The 26376-nt window shown below is 34.5% G+C and overlaps 11 protein-coding genes across 11 annotated transcripts; 6 read left to right on the top strand and 5 right to left on the bottom strand.

The window, feature by feature from the left end:
• Positions 1-716: 716 nt before the first annotated feature.
• Positions 717-2471, top strand: DAK1 (dihydroxyacetone kinase; the record flags this gene model as incomplete). Its single annotated transcript, XM_041552931.1, has 1 exon — positions 717-2471. The coding sequence occupies one exon, from the start codon at positions 717-719 to the stop codon at positions 2469-2471; it is 1755 nt and encodes a 584-aa protein (XP_041408865.1).
• Positions 2472-2801: 330 nt separating this feature from the next.
• POB3 (FACT complex subunit POB3) lies at positions 2802-4463 on the top strand (the record flags this gene model as incomplete). Its single annotated transcript, XM_041552930.1, has 1 exon — positions 2802-4463. One exon carries the CDS (start codon positions 2802-2804, stop codon positions 4461-4463), a length of 1662 nt encoding a protein of 553 aa, XP_041408864.1.
• A 726-nt stretch (positions 4464-5189) lies between these two features.
• Positions 5190-6578, top strand: ITT1 (RBR-type E3 ubiquitin transferase; the record flags this gene model as incomplete). Its single annotated transcript, XM_041552929.1, has 1 exon — positions 5190-6578. One exon carries the CDS (start codon positions 5190-5192, stop codon positions 6576-6578), a length of 1389 nt encoding a protein of 462 aa, XP_041408863.1.
• Positions 6579-6693: 115 nt separating this feature from the next.
• ERV41 (Erv41p) lies at positions 6694-7758 on the bottom strand (the record flags this gene model as incomplete). The annotated part of the gene is made up of 1 exon (XM_041552928.1): positions 6694-7758. The coding sequence occupies one exon, from the start codon at positions 7756-7758 to the stop codon at positions 6694-6696; it is 1065 nt and encodes a 354-aa protein (XP_041408862.1).
• Positions 7759-8584: 826 nt separating this feature from the next.
• Positions 8585-11347, top strand: ORC1 (origin recognition complex subunit 1; the record flags this gene model as incomplete). Its single annotated transcript, XM_041552927.1, has 1 exon — positions 8585-11347. One exon carries the CDS (start codon positions 8585-8587, stop codon positions 11345-11347), a length of 2763 nt encoding a protein of 920 aa, XP_041408861.1.
• A 219-nt stretch (positions 11348-11566) lies between these two features.
• TEM1 (Ras family GTPase TEM1) lies at positions 11567-12298 on the bottom strand (the record flags this gene model as incomplete). Its single annotated transcript, XM_041552926.1, has 1 exon — positions 11567-12298. One exon carries the CDS (start codon positions 12296-12298, stop codon positions 11567-11569), a length of 732 nt encoding a protein of 243 aa, XP_041408860.1.
• A 1143-nt stretch (positions 12299-13441) lies between these two features.
• RPS1B (40S ribosomal protein eS1) lies at positions 13442-14209 on the top strand (the record flags this gene model as incomplete). The annotated part of the gene is made up of 1 exon (XM_041552925.1): positions 13442-14209. One exon carries the CDS (start codon positions 13442-13444, stop codon positions 14207-14209), a length of 768 nt encoding a protein of 255 aa, XP_041408859.1.
• Positions 14210-14491: 282 nt separating this feature from the next.
• MFT1 (Mft1p) lies at positions 14492-15667 on the bottom strand (the record flags this gene model as incomplete). The annotated part of the gene is made up of 1 exon (XM_041552924.1): positions 14492-15667. One exon carries the CDS (start codon positions 15665-15667, stop codon positions 14492-14494), a length of 1176 nt encoding a protein of 391 aa, XP_041408858.1.
• Positions 15668-16107: 440 nt separating this feature from the next.
• PIF1 (DNA helicase PIF1) lies at positions 16108-18741 on the bottom strand (the record flags this gene model as incomplete). The annotated part of the gene is made up of 1 exon (XM_041552923.1): positions 16108-18741. The coding sequence occupies one exon, from the start codon at positions 18739-18741 to the stop codon at positions 16108-16110; it is 2634 nt and encodes an 877-aa protein (XP_041408857.1).
• Positions 18742-19242: 501 nt separating this feature from the next.
• OGG1 (8-oxoguanine glycosylase OGG1) lies at positions 19243-20373 on the top strand (the record flags this gene model as incomplete). Its single annotated transcript, XM_041552922.1, has 1 exon — positions 19243-20373. The coding sequence occupies one exon, from the start codon at positions 19243-19245 to the stop codon at positions 20371-20373; it is 1131 nt and encodes a 376-aa protein (XP_041408856.1).
• Positions 20374-20470: 97 nt separating this feature from the next.
• On the bottom strand, positions 20471-25222 carry NTE1 (lysophospholipase; the record flags this gene model as incomplete). Its single annotated transcript, XM_041552921.1, has 1 exon — positions 20471-25222. The coding sequence occupies one exon, from the start codon at positions 25220-25222 to the stop codon at positions 20471-20473; it is 4752 nt and encodes a 1583-aa protein (XP_041408855.1).
• Between the last annotated feature and the right edge of the window lie 1154 nt (positions 25223-26376).

Genomic DNA, 26376 nt, shown 5'->3' with positions numbered 1-26376 from the left:
GTTACTGGAATGCAGCTATGGACTCACATCAGCGAAACTTATTTTTATTATATGTTTGAAATTGTTTTCGTTTTATTAAATGCCGAATCTCTATGGCGTTTTCTTAGCTACAAAATATTTACGTACTAGAATTGATCCCAAAACTAGAGAGATGTTCCTTAAAATTATTGTCAAGATAATCCTTGATCCTGAATGACAATATAAAATGAGTAAATATTATCTACAATCGTCATATCAAGCTTTACTAACTTATTCCGGTAAATTGATACCGTCTGAATACAGTGTCAGTGGCAAGGTTTCTATTTCAAGTAATTTTCCAGAGTATAGGAAGTCAAATATAGCATTTCTACCGCTAGAGAATTCTGAAGCAATTAAAACATCATTTTGTAAACAAATATTGTGTAAACGTACTTCTCTACCTTTAGGTGTAATTGAGCAACATTTAATTATCTCTGTTACAAAAATTTATATACAATCTTGCTCAGAGCGAATATTCGTCATAATTCACATTTCGCACGCTTCGTATTATTATTATTCGACATAGTTTCAATAGGAGGCAATCTTACAGTCATCTCGTTTGAATAACTAAATATATAATAAGGACTCATAGTTTTTGTTGTTATCCTAATTTGTACTTCATTCTTTCATATTTCTCCTTTGAATTAGAATAGACAGTATATATATAAATATTTATAAATATTTCGTAATTAACCAATATGGCTGTCAAATCCTTCGAAGTCACAGATCCTGTTTTATCGAGTTTGAAAGGTTTTGCCCTTGCCAACCCTTCTATTACCCTCGTTCCTGAGGAAAAGGTTCTATTCATAGAAACTGCAAAGGAGAAAATTGCTATTATATCAGGTGGTGGAACTGGTCATGAACCATCTCATGCTGGTTTCATTGGTAAAGGTATGTTAAGTGGTGCAGTATGTGGTGATATTTTTGCCTCTCCTTCTACGAAACAGATCCTTAATGCCATTAGATTAGTCAATAGTCAATCTAGTGGGGTGTTATTATTGGTGAAAAACTATACTGGTGATGTTCTTCATTTCGGTCTATCTGCAGAAAGGGCTAGAGCTTTAGGTATTAACTGTCATGTTGTTGTCATTGGTGATGATGTTGCAGTTGGTAGAGCCAAAGGAGGCATGGTTGGAAGAAGAGCGTTGGCTGGTACAGTCTTAGTTCATAAGATCACTGGTGCTTTTGCTGAATCCTATTCCGCTAAATATGGTTTAGAAGGTACCGCTAAAGCTGCCCAAATTGTCATTGATAGTCTCGTTACCATTGGTTCTTCTTTGGACCATTGTAAGGTTCCAGGTAGAAAATTCGAAACTAATCTACAAGCTAATCAAATGGAAGTTGGTATGGGTATACATAACGAGCCTGGTGTTCAAACCCTTGAACCAATTCCATCTACTGAGGATTTGATCTCCAAGCATATGCTACCAAAATTACTAGATCCAACCGATAAGGACAGGGCATTCGTAGATTTTAACACAGGTGATGAGGTTACGTTGTTGATTAACAACCTAGGTGGTGTTTCGAACTTTATTATTTCAGCAATTGCTGAAACGACTACAAGGTTCCTGAAGCAACAATACAATATTACTCCAAAGAAAGTTATGACTGGTACCCTGATGACTGCCTTTAATGGTAATGGTTTTAGTATAACCTTATTAAATTCAACTAAAGCATCAAATGAACTTAATGCTGCCTTCCCAGAAATTAAATCTGTCTTTGAACTTCTTGAAGCTTACACAGACGCTCCTGGGTGGTCTCCTGGTTTCTTTGAGGCCAAATCTGCACCATCTATTGACTCAAGTGTATTACATACAGATGTTAAAGTTACAGAAGTAGGAAGTTATGATTACTCTGCATTTTCTAAATGGATGAAGGCAGGTGCTCAAAATGTAATTAAAGCTGAACCACATATTACCGAATTGGATACTTTAGTCGGTGATGGTGATTGTGGTTATACTTTAGTTTCAGGAGTCAACGGTATTACTGAAAACCTTGAAAATATATCAAAAACTTCTCTTTCTGAAGCAATGGCACAAGTGTCTGATATTATTGAGGGATCTATGGGTGGTACTTCTGGTGGTCTGTATAGTATTCTAATCTCAGGCCTATCACATGGTATCATTCAAACATGCAAGAATAAGGACGAACCTGTCACTAAAGAAAATCTTGCTAAGTCTTTCGAAATTGCATTGGAAACATTGTACAAATATACTGGAGCAAGAATTGGATCATCTACTTTAATTGATGCCTTAGAACCATTTGTGGTCGAATTCTCCAAATCAAAAGATTTCAAGAAGGCTGTTTCCGCTGCTAATGTTGGTGCAAAATCTACTGCAACATTTGAGGCTAAATTTGGTAGAGCTTCGTATGTTTCAGACTCTGCTAGCGTTGAAGATCCAGGTGCAGTCGGTTTTGTCGAATTTTTGAAGGGGGTCGAATCAGCTTTATAATTTTGCGTTCTTCAAGAGTTTTAGATTGTGAGTAGTATCATATTATATATAGAAGGTATAATAATTAGCTTAACGAATTGTATATTATTAAAGAAATAGTTTTACTTTGCTAGTTTATGTAGCTCTTCCATTTTCCATCATAGCCTTTCCTCCATTGGGAACTTCGTGGGAGGGAGAAAGGGTCATAATTTTTTCTAATGAACGCGTAAAAAACTTAAAAATGTTATATAACTATAAAAATAATTGAAGCTGGAAATACAGAATATATACTTTATCAAATACCAAGAGTAATAGCACCATACCGGAAACGAACTGTCTAACAATTCAACGATGAGTACAGATTTTGATAGAATTTACCTGAACCAATCAAAATTTAACGGTAGATTCCGTGTTGCAGACTCAGGTCTGGGTTGGAAAGCATCCACCAGTGGTGGCTCTGCAGCTAACCAAGCAAAGGCACCATTTTTGCTTCCAGCAACAGAACTTTCTACTATTCAATGGAGTAGAGGTAGTAGAGGATTTGAGTTGAAGATCAATACTAAAAACTCGGGTGTTATTCAATTGGATGGATTTTCCCAGGATGACTTTAACTTGATTAAGAGTGATTTTCACCGTAGATTCAGCATCCAAGTTGAACACAAGGAACACTCCCTTAGAGGTTGGAATTGGGGTAAGACTGATTTGGCTAGAAACGAAATGGTCTTTGCTCTGAATGGTAAGCCAACTTTTGAAATCCCATATAACCATATTACAAACACTAACCTAACCAGTAAAAATGAGGTTGGTGTTGAATTCAATATACAGGATGAGAATTACCAACCAGCTGGTGATGAGCTTGTTGAAATGAGATTCTATATTCCAGGTTCTATTGAGTATTCCGGCGAAGATGAAGATATGTTAAAGAAAGAAGATAATGGCGAAGATGTTAAAAAGGAAGAAAATGAAGGTGATATTGCTAATGTTGCTGAGGAAAAGAGTTTAGCAGAAACTTTCTATGAAGAATTGAAGCAAAAGGCTGACATTAGTGAAACAGCTGGTGATGTTATTGTTTCTTTCCCAGAAGTCTTTCTGGCTACTCCAAGAGGTCGTTATGATATCGACATGTACAATGACTTTATCAGACTTAGAGGTAAGACTTACGAATATAAATTACAATACAACCAAATTCAAAGAATCGTATCACTACCAAGGGCAGATGATATCCATCATTTGATTGTCCTAGCAGTTGATCCTCCACTACGTCAAGGTCAAACGACATATCCATTCTTAGTTCTGCAATTCCAAAAAGATGAAGAAACCGAAGTTCAATTGAACCTAGATGATAAAGATTACGATGAAAACTATAAGGATAAATTAAAGAGACAATATGACGCAAAGACTCATATTGTATTGAGTCATGTACTTAAGGGATTAACAGATCGTAGGGTCATTGTTCCTGGAGGATACAAATCTAAATACGAACAATGTGCTGTATCATGTTCCTATAAGGCTAATGAAGGTTACTTGTATCCATTAGATAATGCATTCTTCTTCCTAACGAAGCCTACTCTATATATACCATTCTCAGATGTTAGTTCAGTTAACATTTCCAGAGCTGGTCAAACATCTACCTCTTCGAGAACTTTCGACCTTGAGATAAACCTTCGTTTGAACAAAGGTTCTACAACTTTCGGTAATATAAGTAAAGAAGAACAGCAATTATTAGAGAACTTCTTGAAGTCAAAGAACTTGAAAGTGAAGAACGAAGATAAGGAAGCACAACAAAGGCTTCAAACTGCTTTAGGTTCAGATAGTGAAGATGAAGATATAAATATGGGTTCTGCTGGTGAAGATGATGAATCTGTTGATGAGGATTTCCAAGTAAGTTCAGATGGCGGTGATGTTGCTGAGGAATTCGATTCAGATGCAGCAGTCAGTGACGCTAGCGGCAGTGATGGTGAGGATAGTGACATTGGTGATTCCAGACCATCTAAGAAAGCCAAAACTGATTAAATAACAATTGAATAAACTATTTTTCGTTATTCGTTCATTAGATTCTGTTTAATTTAAATATTGTATTAAAGCTTTAAAGAAATCATAAACAAATAAATTTTTTGGGCACAAATGTGTATATTTTTATTTTTTTAAGTTTAGGACGAAAGTTGGAAGGTCCTTAAGTAAGTATTGAAATAAACAAATTTTACCTATTTGACAAAAAACATAAAAAACAGAACTGAAAATAAAAGAAAGTTTAGTATATGGCATCTGACATTAGATATTAAACTCTAACGACAAACGAACATATAAAGACAAGAAGAAGACTAATATTCGAATGTTTTATATTTCGAGATGTGACTTAAATACAAAATTAATGTTCAATTGTTCCTTTTGTCACAGAGTTCCAGTTTTTATTGTCTAATGCTTAAACTTTAGAGTTAAAATATATTATAAAATACTAATATCTCCGGAAAAACAGTATGTCCAACAATTGCAAAGGACAATGGTAGATTGGACACCTCACTACCAATTTACCGGACTGTATGATGTCCGAGGTTTTGAGCGATGCGCGATATCAGGAACCGCTAGTCACTAAAAATTTAACAATGAATGATATTTGTCATATAAATTTCAGACCATCGGTAAAGACAAATCAACGAATATAGCATTTATTCAGAATGAATCATCAAATAACCCAATAATATGATATTTAAATGACGCAGTTGGTCATTTACTAGTACGATGGGAAATATAACGAAAATAAAAGAAGATTTCCAAATTTTAGAGAGCATGTTTCCAGAGGTAAGCATTTCTCCTGCTATAGAACTAATAACAGAAGACACACGGTGTATAAGTGGCTACTTCCGTTTTGATATGTTTCCATCCGGTGATGACTTAACTGTTTCCTATAAAGAGAAATCGATTAAGTTAACTAAACTACCAGGAAATGTTTTAGGATTTAAAATTGACGTAAGTAAATATCCATCATTCAAAAATAGTATAATACTAAAATTGAACTCAAAATATATTCCAGAGGAGAAGATAATATTACATTTCAAAGAACTTGACGATGAATTCAATGAAATGACTGATCCATTATCTGATAATTATGAACCCGACACACCAGTCATGATGCTTCTATTTAACCAGTTAATGTACGACTCTATTGATATGATATTCCCAAATCGCAAAATTTCATGTCTTTCCGAATCTGATTTCATTCTGTATAATGGTATATTGAATGACATAAACCAGGATCTATACAATAAATCCAATCATGATTGTTGCATATGTATCGAGACAAAGAAAGGAAAAGATATGATTGAACTTCCTTGTGGGAAGGGTCATCGGTTATGCTCATCATGCATTGTATCTTACTATTCCAAATTGATCGAAGAAGGGCAAATATCGTACGTACGATGCCCCGAATGTGACTACCATGAAGTTGATTTACATGATTACACAGATTATAAAATTATGGTAAAGGATATTTTCACACCTGCCATCCCTTTTCCATTTTTTAAAGGTATTCTTCTCGATAATTTGTGCAAAAGATATGAAAACTTATTCCACTCACAAACAGCTGTGAAACTTTCAAAACATTCGCCTTACTCCTGTATAACTTGTAGAAAATGTGATACATGGTGTGTCAAGACTGATCTCGATGAACCTATGATACGCTGTCATAAATGTGGTTCCACCTTTTGTTTTGATTGCCTACACTCGTGGCATGGTTACAATAATTCATGTGGTTCGAAGGCAACATTACCTAATGATGTACTAGAAGAATATATCGACGTGATGAATACTGATTGCGATCGTAAGAAAAAACTAATATCAGCATATGGGTTAAAAATATTGGAAAAGGGAACAAGTGATTATTTGGCGGAAAAGATGCTAGATATTGCTATTGCCGCGGAAGGATCTGATCTTCAAAGGTGTCCAAAATGTCGTGTAGTAGTCCAAAGAAGTGAAGGTTGTAATAGGATGAGATGTGGAATTTGTAGCACTGTATTTTGTTATCTATGTGGTAATAGTCTATTTTCTGATGATAGTTACGAACATTTTAAAGAAAAATATTCTCCTTGTTACGGACGACTATTTGAGGGTATGCCAGGAACAGAAGATTAAACAAGTTAGGTTCCAAGCAATACATGGACTAACACCCATAAAAAAAATTAAATGTCATGATTATTATTACAGAAACATATATAATCTTATATACATATATATCTTTATATTTTTACTAATTCTGTAGGATACCTTGTGATGCAATATCTGGTTGGTAACGAAGAGACCATTTAGGACCCATCAAAGTAACTAGACCCATGTCTACTAGGATGAACATCCAGGATGCAATATAAACCACAAAGGATAAAATTGCCACCAACCTAATGATGAATTGTAAGAAACTTAACCTTTTATCAGCTACCAAGATAGTTAAACTCTCAAAATTGTATTTAATGAATATACCAGGGACCAAATTCACGCTACTCATAGAATTATCATGCTTATGATAACGGTATTCACCAACAGAATATTGATTTGTGTCTACTTCGGCACCAAGCTTTTGGTATATAGTTGGAACCACATAAGTGTGGTAAACAAAAGCAGTCATTGGATCCTCCTTATCAAACTTAGCAGAACCATCCAACGGATTGTCGATATAAGGATAGAAATCACCAAAAGATAACTCATTAATTACATGAGCAAAATTAATCTTATCCATAGGAGTCTTGACAAAACTTCTATAACCATACCCTTTAGCCATAATTTGTAATTCACCTTGTAATCTATTAACTGAAACAGAACCAAACACATGACATCCATCCAATACTGGTAAATGTTCTGCGGTGTTTATGTCGTTCTCATCGTAATACATTCTCATGTCTATCTTTTCTCTAAATTCTGCTGGGATGGCATCCCCTAAAATTTCGTCTAGCTCTGGGGTAACTATCTCTTTAATATCATTAATTCTTGTATCATATGGGATAAAAAATGACATATCTTCGAATTTCAATTCTGATGAAGCTAATTTATTATCCATTGTCAAATCTCTAGCACGAACATCCAAAAATTCACAAGGCATTTTAATGAACATATCCAGGTTGATCTGTACATTTTCCTTAACATCTGGATCTACTATATATTGTTGATCCAAATACCCACCAAAATAATTACCGAATTCGGTCCATGCAATAAATATCAGAAACAGATACGTCAGTAATGAAGAGAGACCACCCTTTTGAGACTTCTTCTTGTATTGTTCCTCAGTCTTTGGAAACGCATCAAACGTCCTTAAACCAGCCATTGTCCTGTGTTACTTATATATCGATATATGTCTACTATTTTTGAATTATTCAAAATTGTAATGAACCTGTTGTGTCTTCTTCTTCTTTTGTTTCTGTTACTCTCACAACCTATTATACCAACGTTGTTGCGATCAATCAGAACTCCTGTTTGCGTTGATTTCAAAAATCAAGTGGGTGATTTCGAGGGTTTCTTTATCGATACTTAATTGCCAAGTGTCTTCTTTTTACGTTATTTTTCAGAGTTTCGCTACGTAATAAAGATTCGAAACAAACATATCACTTGTAATAAATCTTTCGGGCCTCTTTTTATTATTTTTCGGTAAGAAGTGTCCGTACAAACACGTGCTCGTCCATATACAACATATATATACATTAGAGTGATATATGTTTAAATACATTATATCAGATGTAATTTAAACTATCGTTATATGATACTTAACACTCTATAACGGAATCAGATGGTATTTTACAATAACGTCCCTTTCTACCGTATATCTTTCCTCATATATATGAAGCTTTTTGCTCAGTTTCGAAATTGATAGAGAACGGCGACCAAATTAGCGAAATTCGATCAACCGCTGAAGTGTAAACAAATAAAGTTGAAATGTACTGATTTACAACTAAAGACCATAAGAAGTAAACATACCCTAGAAACACGAATATTGGCTGTTGAAGCTGTTAAAACTGACAAGGAATTGATTCTTTTTACCAGTATTACAATCATCTCGATTGAGGGTTTTTATTGTTTTTGTTGTTGTTGCTTTGTTCAAACTGTGAGATTCATATTTATAATACTTTAAACCAAAGAAGTAACATCGAGAAGATATGGCAAAAACTGTTGACAAATTGGATGATTGGGAAGTTGTTATTACAGATGATGACGGAAAGATAGTTGACATTGATAATACGAGATCAAGAAGGAGAAGAAATGCTCATAACCATATACATCTTGAGAAAAAAATAGATAATCAGATAAAAAAATTGGAATTCGGAACAAATATTATAGTCAAAAACCGTATAAGTGGAGGGCCTGATATCATGTGCATGATATACGAGATTAGAATGAGTACAACCAACAATTACCTCGAATTATGGACTTTCAAATACTGGAACGAATCAAATATAGATCCTCAATGGTATTTTAAAAATTTGGATCCCAAAGTATTGGAATTAAATGAAACAAATGAATATTATCAAAATTTATTACATAAAGAGCTAAGAGATAACAAAAGACGAATTTTTACATTACAATCATATGAAGTAAACCTGAAAGATATTATCGGCTTTGTTGACGTGGTAAAGGGATCAGAGTGGACTTCACAATGCACCCCTGGTAAGACTTTCATTGTGGACTATATGTGTAGTGCAAATGGTAAATGGTTTGCTCCAATAGATTTTAAGAAAGAAATTGAACGGCTAAAGAATAAATCGACTAAGGAGATATTGGAGGGGTTTTCTTCTGTCTTATCAGAAGAACCTGAACCTGAACCTAAAACCAATGGAAAGAAAAATGCTACTATTAGAAAGACCACTAATAAAAAGGTTTCAAAAATTATCAAGTCCAAGGAACCTGCTGACGATGAGTCTATGTTAGAAAATACCGATGATGAGTCCATCGGTGATCTCTCATCTGAAGATGAATATATTGATCCTGATGAAACAGCAAATGCTGAAAAATCTTTTGCCAACGAGAGTGAAGAAGAAGAAGAAGAAGAAGATGATGATGATGACGAAGACGATGAAGATGAAGTCGACGAAGATGAAGATATTGAATATGAAAAACCTTCAAAAGGAAAAAGGAAGAGCCGATCTGTAAAGAAGAAGGAACCTACAGATTCTAAAAAACCAGCAAGAAAAAAGAAGAAGATAACCAAAGCACAATTATACTCAACTCAGGTTCGTCGATTTACAAAAAGAAATGTCGTTAGGGCTAAGAAAAAGTATACACCATTTTCAAAACAATATAGATCTATTAAGGATATCCCTGATTTAACCAATTTTGGTGGTTTTAACATGAAGAATACAGATGAATATTTTAATAAATTAGAAGACAAATTAAACACTAAATCGGATCATAAAATAGTTGAAACCATTTTCTCGAAGGTTAAGAAACAATTATATTCTTCTCGTGGTAAGGAAGAAATTGTAAAATCGACGAATTTCGGTGAATATTTACCTGCTCGTGAAAATGAATTTGCTTCAATATATCTGAGTATTTATAGTGCTTTGGAATCTGGGTCATCGACTACTGTATACATCGCTGGTACGCCCGGTGTCGGGAAGACTTTAACCGTCAGAGAGGTTATGAAAGAATTACAACATTCCGCTTCTCAAAAGGAACTACCACCATTCCAATACATTGAAATTAATGGTCTTAAAATGGTCAAACCAACAGATAGTTACGAAGTGCTTTGGAGTAAAATTTCAGGTGATAATTTGACTTGGGGGGCAGCAATGGAGTCTCTTCAATTTTATTTTGAGAAAGTTCCTAAGGATAAAAAACGTCCAATAGTTGTACTTTTAGATGAATTAGATGCATTAATCACCAAACAAGAAGATATAATGTACAACTTCTTCAATTGGACATCATACGAAAATTCTAAACTGATTGTGGTCGCAGTAGCAAATACAATGGATTTACCAGAACGACAATTAGGGAATAAAGTATCGTCAAGAATCGGATTCACCAGAATTATGTTCGCTGGTTATACTCACGAAGAATTAAAATCTATTATCGATTTAAGGCTACAGGGCTTAAATGACACATTTTTTTATGTGGATAAAGATTCTGGCAATGCCTATCTTGCAGATAATTTTACAATTGATGAAAAAAAGGATAAGCTTCCTTCTAATCTGAAAAAAGTTAGATTGAGAATGAGCTCAGATGCAATTGAAATTGCATCTAGAAAAATTGCCAGTGTCAGTGGTGATGCCAGAAGAGCATTGAAAGCATGTAAAAGAGCTGCAGAAATTGCGGAACAACACTATATGGCGGTACAAGGTTATAATTATGATGGCCAAGTTATTGTCGAATCAAAGGAAAATGAAGATGATGTTGAGCTTCAAGATACCGAAGAAGTTCAATCAAATGTTGATGCAACGGCTGATGGATATGAAACAGAGGTCGATGAGAATGGAAATGAGTACGAAGTTCAAATAGTTCGAATCAACCATATTATGAGAGCATTGAATGAAACAATCAACACTAACATAACGAAGTTTATTAACAGATGCTCGTTTACTACCAAACTATTTCTTTTTGCATTTTTGAATTTAATCAAGAAAACTGGGTATGAAGAACAAAATTTAGGTGATGTTGTAGATGAAATCAAATTGTTAATCGAAGTGAATGGTAATAACAAATTCGTAATGAAAATAACAGACGTCCTCTATCCCAAGGAACTAGGTACCGAAGCACCGCAATTACGAATGATATCCTGGGATTACATAATGTGTCGATTAATTGAGTCTGGTATTATTGTCAAACAGAATTCTAATAATGAGCGCTATTGTTCTATCAAATTAAATGTTCCTTCAGACGAGGTAAATAGGGCAGTAGAACAAGACGACCATTTGAAGGATTTCTGAATATGAACTAAATATTAAATAATTCATATAATATACATAAATATCAGCAGTAATGCATACGAAAAAATCCATCTTTTGTTAATATGAATACATTTCAAATTTTATTGTAGAATTATGTATGCTATTTTGTAAATAGATAGATAGATAGATAGATAGATAGATAGTAAGATTTTATAGTTAAGTATATAACTATTTTGCAAAATTTCTGATGGGATGCAATTAAGTAGCTGTTGTCTCTTTCGCTTTTACTTGTGATGTTGATGTTGATGATGTTTGGGATGAGAATGCGGGTGACGTCATGACTTTTGTTGGTTTACGATTTTGGTTTCCAAATTTTCTATATATTAGTAAAGGGTCTCCAGTTCGTGTAATTTCAGGTATTGTTAATGTAAGATTAAAGATTTTTGATAATGCAATTTTAAAGATTTTTTGAATATTAATTGATTTGGCTGTAGAAGAAAAGACTATTGGAGCATTCATAACCTGTGCATACTCAAGGACAGTATTACTAATCTGTTTTTGGTATTCTTTATCCATATCTATAAATAAGTCATACTTGGTTCCTACCAATATAGGAATTGCTAGATTATTCAAACCATACACTTGTCTGTACCATTCTTTTACAGAGTCCAAAGTTTCAGGTCTTGTCAGATCGAATAAGAAGATAATTGCAGATGATCCTACGGAAGCCAGTGGCAACATATTAATGAATTCTCTTTGTCCTCCAAGGTCCATTAGAGAAAATACTATATCTGTAGATCGTAGATTTATCTTGCGTTTCAAAAAATTCACACCCAATGTTTGAGTATATTCCTCATCAAATATATTTTGGACATATTTCACCATTAGGGAAGTTTTCCCTACCTGAGCGTCCCCTACTAGTCCCACTTGTATTTCTACCTGATTTTTCACATCAGGAACTATGTTTCTTTTAGATTCTGATCCTGGCATGCTTTCGTCTCTTAAATAAGGTTCGTGTCCAATTTTACTGATAAATATTTCACACTAAACTAGTATATTACAAAGAATATATAACACGAACTATAACCAGTGTTATACTATTAGTAATTCTTCTGTAGATAGCAAAAAAATGATTATTTCTGATAGACCATTAAGAAACTACTCTACCATTCCCCTTGCTAGATCTATAGAATAGTTAATACCATACCTTACATAAAAAAGTGAATCTATCTTTTGGTAACAGGGCGTACTTTGTTGTTGTTAATAGGTCGAAGACTAATTGGACGTACTTGAGGAACTGTCTGTATTGGCCGCTGTCTTCCCTTGTGGGAATTCATCTGTTTACATTTAATGATCCGCAATTCGTGATATTTCCCTTTTGGGATTAATTGAGTGTGGAAATTTTTTTATACATTTTGCGTATTTTCAGAATTCCTCCAAGTGAGTTGTGGGGTGGATAAGTTTTGTGACGATTTTAACACCCATACATATTTCCATTCGATACACCACTTCTGAATTTTTCCTTGTTTTTTGAATCTTTTGAAAGTTTTGAAACATTTTCAGCCCGAACGGCAGGTAAGTCACATAAAATATTTCGGTCGGAGCGAGGGGGAGTGCGAAAAATTCAGCCCAGCAACTTGGTTCTCAGCCCACCGGGAAAGTTCCCTTCCCCAGTTATAGAGACCACAGGTGTAGGCGAGGGGTATGAAATTCCAAATAGTGAGACAAATTGAGGTGAGAGAGCGCTGGCTCCCTACAAGCTGGGCTCAAAACATATTGAACCTGGACGAGGCAGAACGCGACGCAGTGAGAACCAGTTATTTTCCTCAATATCCGACTATCTCACATAGCGAAATTTCTAAAATTCTATCAAAGACTGCAATATTATGTATGGGACAACATAGAGAGGTAACATCACCACTATCACCATTATTGCGAATATACTCACTGGTCCTTACGATCGGAAGCCAGTATCAGTTCCCAATAACAATTAAAGTAAGAACTTATTATTACTTTATATCAGTAGTTAAGTACATTTTATTACGTTATTTATGTGTGTATAGCGTTCTTTTGAAATAGTTATTTACTTCTGTCTATAAGAAACCAAGTAACTATACCGATTATCACTTAATAATGGCTGTTGGTAAGAACAAGAGACTATCCAAGGGTAAGAAAGGTCTAAAGAAGAAGGTCGTTGACCCATTCACCAGAAAGGACTGGTTCGACCTAAAAGCTCCATCCACTTTCGAAAACAGAAACGTTGGTAAGACCCTAGTCAACAAGTCTACTGGTCTAAAGAACGCTGCTGATTCTCTAAAGGGTAGAGTTGTCGAAGTTTGTCTAGCTGACCTACAAGGTTCTGAAGACCACTCCTTCAGAAAGGTTAAGTTGAGAGTTGACGAAGTTCAAGGTAAGAACCTATTGACCAACTTCCACGGTATGGACTTCACCACCGACAAATTGAGATCTATGGTTAGAAAATGGCAAACTTTGATTGAAGCCAATGTCACCGTTAAGACCTCTGATGACTACGTTATCAGAATCTTCGCCATTGCCTTCACTAGAAAGCAAGCTAACCAAGTTAAGAGACACTCTTATGCTCAATCTTCTCACATCAGAGCTATCAGAAAGGTCATCTCTGAAATCCTAACCAAGGAAGTTCAAAACTCCACTCTAGCTCAACTAACCTCCAAGTTGATCCCAGAAGTTATTAACAAGGAAATTGAAAATGCTACCAAGGATATCTTCCCTCTACAAAACGTCCACATTAGAAAGGTTAAGCTTCTAAAGCAACCAAAATTCGATGTCGGTGCTTTGATGGCTCTACACGGTGAAGGTTCCGCTGAAGAGAAGGGTAAGAAGGTCGCCGGTTTCAACGACGAAGTTCTAGAAACTGTTTAATCAGCTTATAGCTAACAACAAACCAAAAATATAAAACTATATTAATTATATATACATATGCAAATTTATTAATCGATAAGTTTTTTCCAATATTAAAGCTTACTCTTATTTATCATTTACTTTCAGAATAGCATCTTAAATAAAAGTATATAAGGTAACCTTAATTCAGGCAAGTTAAGTTCGCAAAAAATATTGCGTACCAAAACGGTAATGATTGTAACTGATAGAAATCAATATGCGTATTTCCTCTAGTACATACAATGATTATAAAGAGTACTTTTATTACGTATCAACGTGTGGCTCAGACAGATTTTCTGTTTCATCCTGTTCACCTGTAACTGTACTACTTTCTTGGGTTTGATCATCTATATCGTCCGATTGGGTTAGTTCGTTTGGTAATTCATGCTCCATTGATGCATCCTTAGTTCCATACACATCTGATTCGTTTTCAATCTTATCCCCTTCTTCGCCATCTTCCTCATTGTCCATAATAATATCTTGATCCTCACTTTCTGACACATTGACAGCTTCTGAAACTTGGTCATGTTCTTCATCAGAATATTCAGCGGAATGCTCGTGTTTGTTCTCATCTTCGTCAAATCTCTGTCTCTTCAAGCGATCTTCATCTGCGTTATTTCTTGCCTCATCTTCGTCATCTTCCTCTGAATCTTCATTACCTTCCATATCGATATCAGGTCCATTTAATGGAACATCTCTTTTAGAGAGCTCGTCTTGTAAAACGTTAGTTATCTTTGAGAATATATCTGCATCCTTTAACCATTTGTGCTTGTACAAATCTATCTCTTTCGTCAATTTTGTAATATCTGATTTCATGGCAATATTTAAACGTTTTGCTTCTTTTGGACCATTGGAGAAATCCTCATACACTCCCAATTTCTCTTGTTTGGAGTACCTGCTTTCGATTTTTAAATGATTTTGCTTTATTAATTGATGTGTTATATCTTTACCAAGTTCTTGCTCCCACTCTTCTTGTGATACAGCTAAACTAGTTCGCCCCGTAGCCAAGGTATTAAATTCCTGGTTAATAGATTTTACACTATCATAGAGTGCTTGAAGTTTCCCTATTCTACTTCTAAGTCTAGAATGTATATTTTTTAATTCAGGCAAAACTTCTCCAACATTATTTTCGATATCTTTTCTTACTTGGTCGTTAGACTGTTGCCAATTTTCAACACTTACTTTTTTAGTGTCAATCGCTGATTGAACTTCTAAGAAGTGCAGCTCAGATGCTTCACTTAAGCTATTGATGGTAATTTCGTTAAATGCATTACTTCCGTTTATTCCATCTTTGGATGTATCTAGACTCCCGGATAATAGGTCGTTGCAAATATTTGTGACCTTTTTTACTCCCTCAACATATTTGGTAAATGGAGTATCTATTTCACTGAACAATACTTTATCTTTTACCTGTCTTATTTCAATATCTGTTAGGGACATGCTGTGTTTTTTTTTGTTTAATTTTATCTAAGCTCAATATCTTTACAAAGTAGAATTGTATGCTTTCTAATTCAATACAACTACAAGTAATATACTGCGTTTCTTCTACCCCGAGTCTTTTAGTCTTTGAAAGAAGTAACATACATTGTATTGTGTTACATTTCTCTCTATAATATCTATAATACTACTAAGATTTTTTTTCAATATATCTTCTGGTAAGGCTCCGCAAGATCGTGCCGATGAATTTATGTAAACTTGACAACCCTAAAATATGTCAAAACTTTGCAAGTTTTCATGTAATACTCTATGATATATCAGTGTGCTTGATACGATTAGATTTGTAACCGTACACTAATATGTAACGTAACGTAATATGTAATATGTATATATGTACTTTTATCTATAAGAGTATTCGCTGTAAAATTTAACAAGCTGAGTTTTCAGTGCTTCGATCTTTCCCGTCTTGTTTGCAATAATTTAGCAATACTGCTCCCACGAATTCTGTTACCGTTGTTATCAGGTTTGCTATTTGTGCTATAATTTCTATATTTGGGAGCATATTGTAATTTCCCTTGAGGTTGTCTTTTTGCAGGAGGATCATTCCCAAGTTTTGCCAGTGCAGAATCGGCAGATGTTAGAGTCGTATAAAAGTCTACCACTTTATCATGGGCAGCAATTCTACTTTTGTCGAAATTTAAAACTTGTAAACCAGCCCTTGAGACAGCTCTCGACAATGCTACGTATGCCTGACCCTTTTCAAATACTCGTCTCAAATCAACTTTCACTTTAGGCAATGTTTGTCCCTGTGATTTGTGAATTGATAAAGACCATGCAAGCATTAAGGGTAACTGGATTCTAGAAACAAGAGGTTTCTCTTGTTCATCTTCAATAGCCCATTCCTCTGGTTCTACAAGAATGGTTCTTGTACTTAAGTCAGACATCTTAAATCTAACAAGAGGAAGTTTTCGACCACCTGAACTTTCATGTATTTGATTTAACCATTCCCTCTTCCGTTCAAGATTATTGTTTTCTTCAGGATCTTTTGAATTTACATCATTCAAAAAGTCAAATATGCTATTATCAAGTGGTCCCCTTGACATCTGGTTTACTGATTTGTTGAATGTATCTTTTATTAATTTATTTCTTTTAATCCCATTCATCTCATCTTCAGCAACAGCTTCTTCCTTTAATTCTTCAACACGTAGTGGATCATTTTTCAGCTTATCTAATTCTTCTACGCTAACTCCAGGGTTCCCACTCATTACATTATAGAAGAAGTAAGTATCTGCATCCATAAAGTCGAGCACTTTACCTAGTGACCCATTCACTAATGTGGCATCAATATTTTTTATCATCATAACTTGTGCACCGACTTTTAAATGTAATTCCCTAGGCGCCAAAAAGTTTTGTAATAACTTATCCCTTAATTCAACGTCCTTTAAGTTACCTGCATCAGAAGCTCTGAAAAAATGTACTTCACCTGGCAGTTTGGATAATCTCTGATTATTTGCTCGGTCGACCTCATTTCTTGTACTATACAGTTCTGCTGGAATAATCTCATCATTCGGAAGATCTCGATTTAATTTTTTGAACTCCCTCTCTGTCTCTGCGTCAATCTTACCTAATCTCATTTTATTCAACATATCTATGAACTTCAGATCTCCCTGTTGCCTGAAAACTCTTTGCAACATGACTGTAATATCAATACCTTCCTTCCATGAGAGAGCTTCGAAGGCAAATTTTGTTGGGTTTCTGGGATCTTTTGAGACTGGTGGTAATTGGAAAAAATCACCACAAAATATGACTTGGATTCCGCCAAATGGTTCACGATTCTTTCGAATCTTTTTAGATATATGGTTAAGTTTATCTAACAAATCACCGTCTAACATAGATATTTCATCAATGATTAGTGCCCTCATCTCCTGCCATCGACGTAAATGTTTTTTGGACCTACGTACTTTCTTGAATAGCATGTCTCCATCACCTTTCCCAAGACCAATACCAGTATATGAATGTACTGTAACACCACCGATATTGCATGCCGCAAGACCTGTAGATGCAGTCACAGCAACGTGATCTCTACCATATAAGTCTCTCAAACTTTTAATTAACTCTTTTAATAGAATTGATTTACCCGTACCGGCACTACCTGTATAGAATATATTATACCCTTTCTCCGCAAGATTGATAATTTGTTCTTGTTCCACGCTAAGTCTAATAGGTATTTTCACTTTGGTGTTAGGTGGTAGTTGTAGTTGAGGTGTACCACCTGAATTTTCGCAATTAAGTTCCGGATTGAAGAGAGAAGGAGCTTGTGTAGAGAAAGAAAACTTATTACTTAAACGCGCTTGGGCCTGCCCTATAGGGATATCACTGACTGATCTATTCAATTCACACTTGCTATCTGATGAAACAATTTCTACTGTATGAGGCTGTGAGGTGCTGACACGTATAGATGTATCATTTACAGAAGATGCTTGCTGTTTGGTTTTGAAGCTGGTATCTAGTAAAGAGGAAAAATCCATCTCTGAAGAATCACTACTTTTTATTTGAATAGGATCACGTCCTTTTGGAACTTGTGCAGGTGTAGATAATTGTAATAATCTATCTGAAAGGAGATCTACCTTTATTGGAGTATCTTGAACGCTAGAATTTTTAAAATTAGGTTGAGAGTTCATTTGTTGAACTATATCATCTAGTTCTGAATTGTCATCTTCATTGCCAAGAAAATTTGTATGATAATGTCGGGTAGATATAGCTTCTATCTTCTTATGCTCTGATATTATTGATTCACGGTTGCTAGGTTTAAGGTTATCAAATTTTGAGTCATTCAGAAGGAAGGAATCCTCACTGTCCCAATCATCTGATTCTGAGAGAATGTCATTAATTTCTAACAAATCTTCATTAGTAATTTTTGACTTCTTTGGAAGTAATGCATTAGAAGACCCTGTAAATGGCCTCTTCGACATATATATGATATCAGCTGTATGTGTCAATTTAACTAGACCAGGTAAAGGATATACTCTTTGCGATCTTAAAAGTGTTGTAAAAGTTCTTATTGTTCTTATATGCATGAATTCATTAATTGTGGAATTTCTACAGAAATGAGGGGTACTCTTATTTGTAGTTACTAGGTGAGAGTGGTGAATTATTTGTTTATCTCCACGTTAAGTAGTCACGATCTCTAAGCTCTGTATAAAATTCAAATATATAAAATGTTTGTAATCTGATAATTTACCAGTAAATATATCTGATTATCAAAAACAAAAGAAAATACAGTATTTGTTTATCTCTATGGTAAGATCCCTCTCGAAGGTTTAGCGTACTTGAACCTGTAAACTAACATATTGACGATACACCAAAATATATGTATTTATTTGTAGATTTATATTACGCGATGCGATATATCACAATTTTTCCTTTTATAGCGGATCATCACCAAACTGAAATTTTTCTTCGAAAGATTTTATTACGTTAAAAGTGGTCTATATAAATAGACGCAGTTAGATTCATTTATAAAAGAAGATGGTGATACTATAACGTTAAATATAACATTAAAACTGGAATAGAGTACGATGAGTTTACAATGGGGGAAAATATATGTAACTAGGGAAGAGTTATCTCTGGCAAATGTATTACAGGCAGGTCAGGCATTTAGGTGGATTTTAGATGAAAACTCCGGAGAATATTTGACTACTATGAAAATAGCAAATAACCTAAACTATAGTGTTGTTTTATTGAGACAAACCGATGATAAGTTTATTGAGTGTTCTACATACGATAAAGTTTGTGATCTGAAAGATCTAGTATCTCATTTTGAATCATATTTTAGAACTGACGTTAAAGTGGAAGAAATGCATGCAAATGAGTGGTTACCTCGGGACCCAAAATTCCAAAATATTGAAACTCATGGTATTAGAATTCTTGGGCAAGAACCTTGGGAGACTTTAGTTTCCTTCATCTGTTCTACAAATAACAACATATCTAGGATAACTAAGATGTGTCATGCTCTATGTTTAAATTATGGTAAGAAGATCGGTTCTTTCAATTCCACAGAGTTTTACTCATTTCCTTCTAGCGATGAGATAATGAACAAAGCAACAGAGGCTGAATTAAGAAGTTTGGGTTTTGGTTATAGAGCTAAATATATTATTGAAACTGCTAAGAGGTTAGTACAAAATAAGAAGGAAAATGATATACTATCCGATACTGAATTTCTAATGATGATGTCCAAATCAAATGATTATAACGAACTCAGAGAACATTTGATGAGCTATTCCGGGATTGGCCCTAAAGTAGCTGATTGTATCTGTCTTATGGGTATGAGAAAAGATCATGTAGTACCAGTTGACGTTCATGTCGAACGTATTGCTCAGAGAGACTACAGGATTAAGGCAACTAACAAAGAGATCGTTCAATTAAGAGAATTATACAAGACATTACCAATAACACGTAAAAAGGTAAACTTCCAGTTGGATTACATTAGAACAAGTCTCAACGAAAAATGGGGGCCTTATGCTGGTTGGGCCCAAGGTATCCTTTTCTTTAGAGAGGTTGGTGGTACTACAGGTGCAAACACAGAAGGTAAAATTAAAAAGCGTAAGAATGATAATATCAATGTAGTAGCTGAAGATACCAAACAAGAGCAAATGGATGATATACCAAGTAGTAAGAAATCCAGGATAAAATCAGAACAATTAATATAAATATTCTATCATTAATCATATATATATATATATATATACATATATTAATTTTGTACAAATGCATATTAAATGAATAATACTGAAAAACCATTACCTTTTAAATACTATTACGTCTATGTAAAAGAAATTCAGGCATTTCTGAGTTGATAATAGTGGCATCTCCACCGGGAATATTTGGCATCTTGTTATCCTCTTTCAAAGTTGTAAAAAATATTCTACCATATTTCAATCCCAATTTGTATATCTCTTCAAACTTTGAAAATTCTAAGGTATTATACTTATCGATTGGAGGTCTAGCATATATCACACCTTTTGTATGCTTGGCTTTCTCCAATGCATTCACGGATGCGACATAACCTAGCCTAACTTGAATTTCAGTAAGATCCGGTATATTTGGATGACTTGAGAATGGGTTAAAACGATTAAAAATAATCCAAAAACCATTCAAAGAGTCACCATATGACATTAAAGTTCTATCATCCATGGAGCCAACATCAATAGCGAATATTGTATCACAACCTCTCGCCTTCATCTCGAGGACTGGAAGATTATCGACATATCCACCATCCAGCAACATGCTCCCATTCTCCTCCAATGGAGGCAACAAACCAGCTAAACTCATGGAAGCTCTAATATACCGCCATGCATACCCAAAAGAATGAACCTCTTGTACAGACTCGGTAATATTCGTGGAATTACAGAAATAAGGTAGCCAAAAATCTTCAATTCTAGTATCACCAAATACTTTCCATATACCACGATTAAACTCGTGACCTGTGGTATATGATGTTACGGGCCAGGTTAAATCCGTTAACATTCTCCAAACAGAAGATATTCTACCACAAAACTTCTTTGTTCGACCAAATATTGACAGCATGTTGTAATCCTTGGCATAAAGCCCACCGACAAAAGACCCGATTGATGTACCACCAATCATATCAATAGGAATCCCTTGTTCTTCTAAGGCTTGTATAACACCCAAATGACTGATACCTTTTGCACCACCACCACCTAGGACTAATCCTATAGCTTGACCGGATAGAATTCTTGCTAAACGCAGAAAGTCATCCTTATATGTATCTAAAGGTGTATAATAAGGAGTTTTCTTTTTCATGAATCTTGAAGAGAAATTCTCAACTGTTGCCCTTATTGTACCTGGAAGAAATCTTGAAATGTTTTGCTGTGTCTTCTTGCTAAAATCTGCTTGAATGATCTTATCAATTAATGACATCATGCCATGATTTTCAGAATCTCCAGAAATACCGCCTCTTTCATATTCGTTCACCAAAAATCTCATATGATGGTGTGCATCGACCCAAGGTCTAGGTAAGAGCCATCTATGAGTTAATCCAGGCTCCACGTAAGTCTCAGGATGAAGTAAAATTAATTCGGTTCTAGCAGTAGATTTTGAATCCAATAGTAATTTTTCATATTTACCAACCTCACTACTTGCATGGGCATCCGACAAAAGTAGAATACAATCTCCCTGTGATATACAAGTACTTGTCCACGAAGAATTGATTGACGGATCTGCAATGTACACTACTATTTCATACATCTGTTCCAATTCGGCAAAATAACCACTTTGCTTTAATTTAGCCAATCGATCAAATGCATGGCGACCTAGATGTGTCAGTGTCGTTCTTTGGTTAAGACCAATAGTAGTACGCCCTACTTGTTTAAAGGCATTTACTAGTTTCGATGCAAAAATTTCTACTGGTAATCCATCCGTTATTGGGAGTATTGTAATGGATCTATATGTTCGTGAACGGGAGTATGTGCTTTGGGTATTGTGGTATGAGTGTAAATGTGTCGTCCTTCTTTCAGATGGTATTGTTAAATCAAAGTCATATTTGTTACCGTCGTCACCAACGATCCTTGCAACATTGGTATTATCAGAATTTTGAATCATCATCTTCTTTGCAACTAATCTTGAAACACGGATCATGATAGATGGATGTTCAAGAGCTAAGGACTCGAATAAAGTTCTTGGAATACGTGCTAACTCTGAGTCACGTATCGCAACAGTTGTATTGAAACGATTTGTTGCAGTTAATACTTCTAATTCACCAAAACTTTCTTCTTGAGCTAATTCACCTACTACCATGTTATTGGATGTTGTGTCTGAAGACCGAAACTGCCTTAGCCTCCCATTTAATACTACATATATACCATTTGCTGGATCCCCTTGTCTAAATAATGTTTCCGATGCAGATAAATGAACCCATTCTAATGCGTGGTCTAGTTTTAAAATTCTTGGAGATAGAAGGCTGGTCAAGTTTTCAGCTAATCTTAGATATATCAGAAAGTATTTATCACACAATCTCTCTAGTACATCATTGGGCAAAAATCCAACATAAACATCAGTTTTGGCTTTCAATCCTACAAAAGATCGATAATTAACTAAACTAGTTAGATAACCTGCTATACCACCTTCCTCAACAGTATATAATATTCTATTTCCTCGTTTAGACTTCTTTTGTTTTGGCGTGTGCCCGATCGGCTCAACCTCTACACCTTGGTTGTAATTCAACAATGTAACATCAATTCTACCTTTAATGACATAATATAAACCTTTCCCATTTTTATCTTGTTCAATAATTGTAGATCCCTGTTTAAAGTATTGAAATTGAATTGCATCTGAAAACTCACTTTTAGCAAATTCATAATCAAGACTGGCGGAGATTTCTTCCTTATATTCAATCTTTTTTTTGCTTCTTTTGACTTTGGGAGATCTAATTGCAAAATTACTTGGTAAGATACGTAATGTGTGTCTTGGATAATTAGATGACGCAAATGAGCTTATCAAGGAAATATCAGATTCTCTGTGAGTCAAAGTAGAACTGTTACTGGTATACTGACCGGATAATGATACTTGACTTGAATGACTTGTTGGCGTTTTCAAAGTCATATTCTGCTCATTAATATTCAAATATGCAAATATAGCTTCAACAACAGCCATCTTTAGAGTTGAGTCTAATGTTTCATCTTGTTGAGAAGAGAATCCAGTCGGTTCCGTTCCATTACTAGGTACCCTTCCGGATGTCACAGACAGTGGCGATTTTGTTGATTCTCTTAATTTGTCAAAAGTTTGAGATCCACTTGGAGTAGAAGGGTTTGTAGTTTTATTTGTTGATACTTCCTTTCTAGATAGAGGAACATTCGATAACAAATCACCTGGATTTAAATGATCTCTAGAGCCTAAAACAATATGCTTAGAAGGTATGTGTGGCAATTTTGGCCTATGTCTTCCCAAGACCCCCGTAGTACCAGTAGTACCTGCGGTAGTGGCAGTCATTCTTTTATTACTATCATACCTTTGGTTTTTCATATCTAACAAAACTTTTTTAACTGCCTGGTCCTTCAGATATGGTGGTAATTCATAGTCTACAGATTTGTTTAGCAAGTATTCAATCTGCATAATTTCATCTGTTAAGCCCAGATAATTATGGACTGTTTGAAACGTAACGTGATATATCTTTGTAAGAATCATTTGAATAATGTGACATACTGATCTGGGATATTTTAAAGTCAAATTTTCAAATGCTTGAGGTGGAATAATTGCAATAGTGCAATCGGTTTCTGCTCTAGCAAGGATGTTTGGAATTGGTAAACCAAGATTTGGAACAACTCTTTGATTAAAAAATTCAGAGTTAGGCGGAACATCTGATTCATTTAAACCATTCTCCTTTAATTTACCCTGATTTTGTAAGGTAAATTCTACCAATTGATCTTGAACTGAATCCCTTTTCGTTGAAGGCTTCGGTGTATTTATTCCAGAGTTGACGTTGTTTTGTTCCCTGGAAATACCACTGTTTCTCGTAAAAAGGGTCAAGATGGTAGCCAACGATGATACAGGGTTCCCTGGCTTTACGGTATTTAATAATTGATATTTGCCTAATCCATTTTTCAAATGGATATAACCTGACGAATCATTCTCAATGAAACTTTGACCATCAGTATCAGATCCATCTAAAGGAATATAATTTTCTTCCGATGATATAACTGAAGCAGATGGTGATGATGAAGGTTGATAGTTATCACTATTATTATAGTTCTCCATACTTGCTGATCTATAATAGTCGTAATCATTTTGAGTGTTTGTAGTTGGAGAATCGTTTTCTACTTCATGAAAAATTTGTAATGTACCTTCTACTACGATGGCGAACCCAATTGAATTGTCTAATAATAAGATTTCACCTTCATCCAATTTCTGTGTTTTCATATTTTTAGTTAAATCGTGAAAGACTGGCTTTTCAAGATAACCAAAGATTTTGATTGCAGATAAGAATTGATCTAGGTAAGAGGAGAAAAATGATTTATTGCTATCGTCATCATCATCAACAAAAGTAGGACCCTTATTTCTTTCTGTTTTATCTTCATGAAAAGTTTTATCGAATTTATACTTCATTTCATTTGAGAAATTCTTGATATTGTCTCTTGAGTGATCTCTAGTTTTACTAGCGGTTCTATCATTTATTAACTTGTTTTTAGTGTCAGTCGAACTAATATTGTTATCATCGAAATCAGGTGTCAATTTTTTATACTGGGATAATACTCCATTTTTCATTATACTATAAACGATATAAGTAATAATAGAGCAAAGTATAGTGAAAACAAAAAAATTTAATTTTAATGAATAATTTGTTGATAAATGGAATAACCATTTCGGGCCACATAGCAATATGCCAAATATTGAATAAAAAGATAACGATATCACCTTTAAAAACGTTGGTAAGAAATGTATGAATACGGAACTCAATTTAATCTTAATATTGTCTTGTGTTACATTTGCGGAATGATATTCTGTTGAAGCAACCATCGTGTCATTGTCATTATTTCTAGACATATGTGGATGAGGAAAACGAAAAAAAAGAGTGCGATAATTGAATCGTAAGGGAGTTCACAAAAAGTTTAAACACGTTATTTGTAAAGGTATGCAGATGTTTTCTATGGTTAGATTAATTGATTTTATAAAAATAAGCAGCGCTTTTCGTTTATTGTATGACATACAAAGATATGTGTTAAGTTTATTGTGTTTTAAATTCTAGTATCCCTTTGCTTATTTAACTAAGAAAGCAAAAACTTCAACGGGAAAATATGTATATTATATGTGCTTAGGAACCGACAGCCGCAATAAAAAAAAAATAGAAAAACACCGAGAACTGTCAATGGGAACACAAGAAAACGCCCAATAACTTATGTTGAACATAATATTAATACATGAATGAATGATGAACACACTGGTATAATCGTACCCCTGAGGGGATATTCAGAGAGTGAAGCTAACAAACATACTAATATGTTTGAATTGTATCGAGATGATCATGGAAAGTGTGTTCTTAATATTGATATTATAAAAATACGGCAGATATTGTGTACTGAACATTTATAATGGGTCGATACATGATAAGGTTAGTTATATAAACTATAACAAATCTACGTCTTATATCTTTAATTTCCAATATTAAATGAAAATAATAAAATTCACATCATCTTGTGTTCAACAATATTGTTTGAAAAAACTGATATTTCTGCAAACCACACACAGAGATCACACATGCTCTCTATATCCTAATACAGTAATATTCTTATTAAAACGGAAACATACGGATTTATATGTATTACTATGTATAATTTGATTAATAACACCATTCTCAGGTGGAGGTCGCCATATTGTTTTAGAAAAGAAACGAAGTTCGACAAGTTCTAATCAACCCTAAAAGGAAATACTCAAACAGAGTGTACTTTTTTTTTCATTCCAAATAATTGTTAAATAACTGTTAGTGGCATAATAAGATATGGAATATGCTATATACATATCTCTTGGGCAATTTATACGTGACAGCAAAGCGGGTATAGGGGTGGGCCATTGCCATGGTAACGATTTCCTTCTTCCTATCTAATTCTTCCAACGGCGACATCTCTCTGGCTTTACTCTGAATGCGTAATCCTCACAGGAAAAACTTCTTTCCTTTTTTCTCTGGATGGTTCTGTCTCTCC

This window comes from Maudiozyma barnettii (assembly GCF_903064755.1).
Source record: "Maudiozyma barnettii strain CLIB 1767 genome assembly, contig: KABA2_13, whole genome shotgun sequence".
In the NCBI taxonomy this organism is placed as follows: Eukaryota; Fungi; Ascomycota; class Saccharomycetes; order Saccharomycetales; family Saccharomycetaceae; genus Maudiozyma; species Maudiozyma barnettii.
This window is presented reverse-complemented; position numbering and strand designations above follow the sequence as displayed.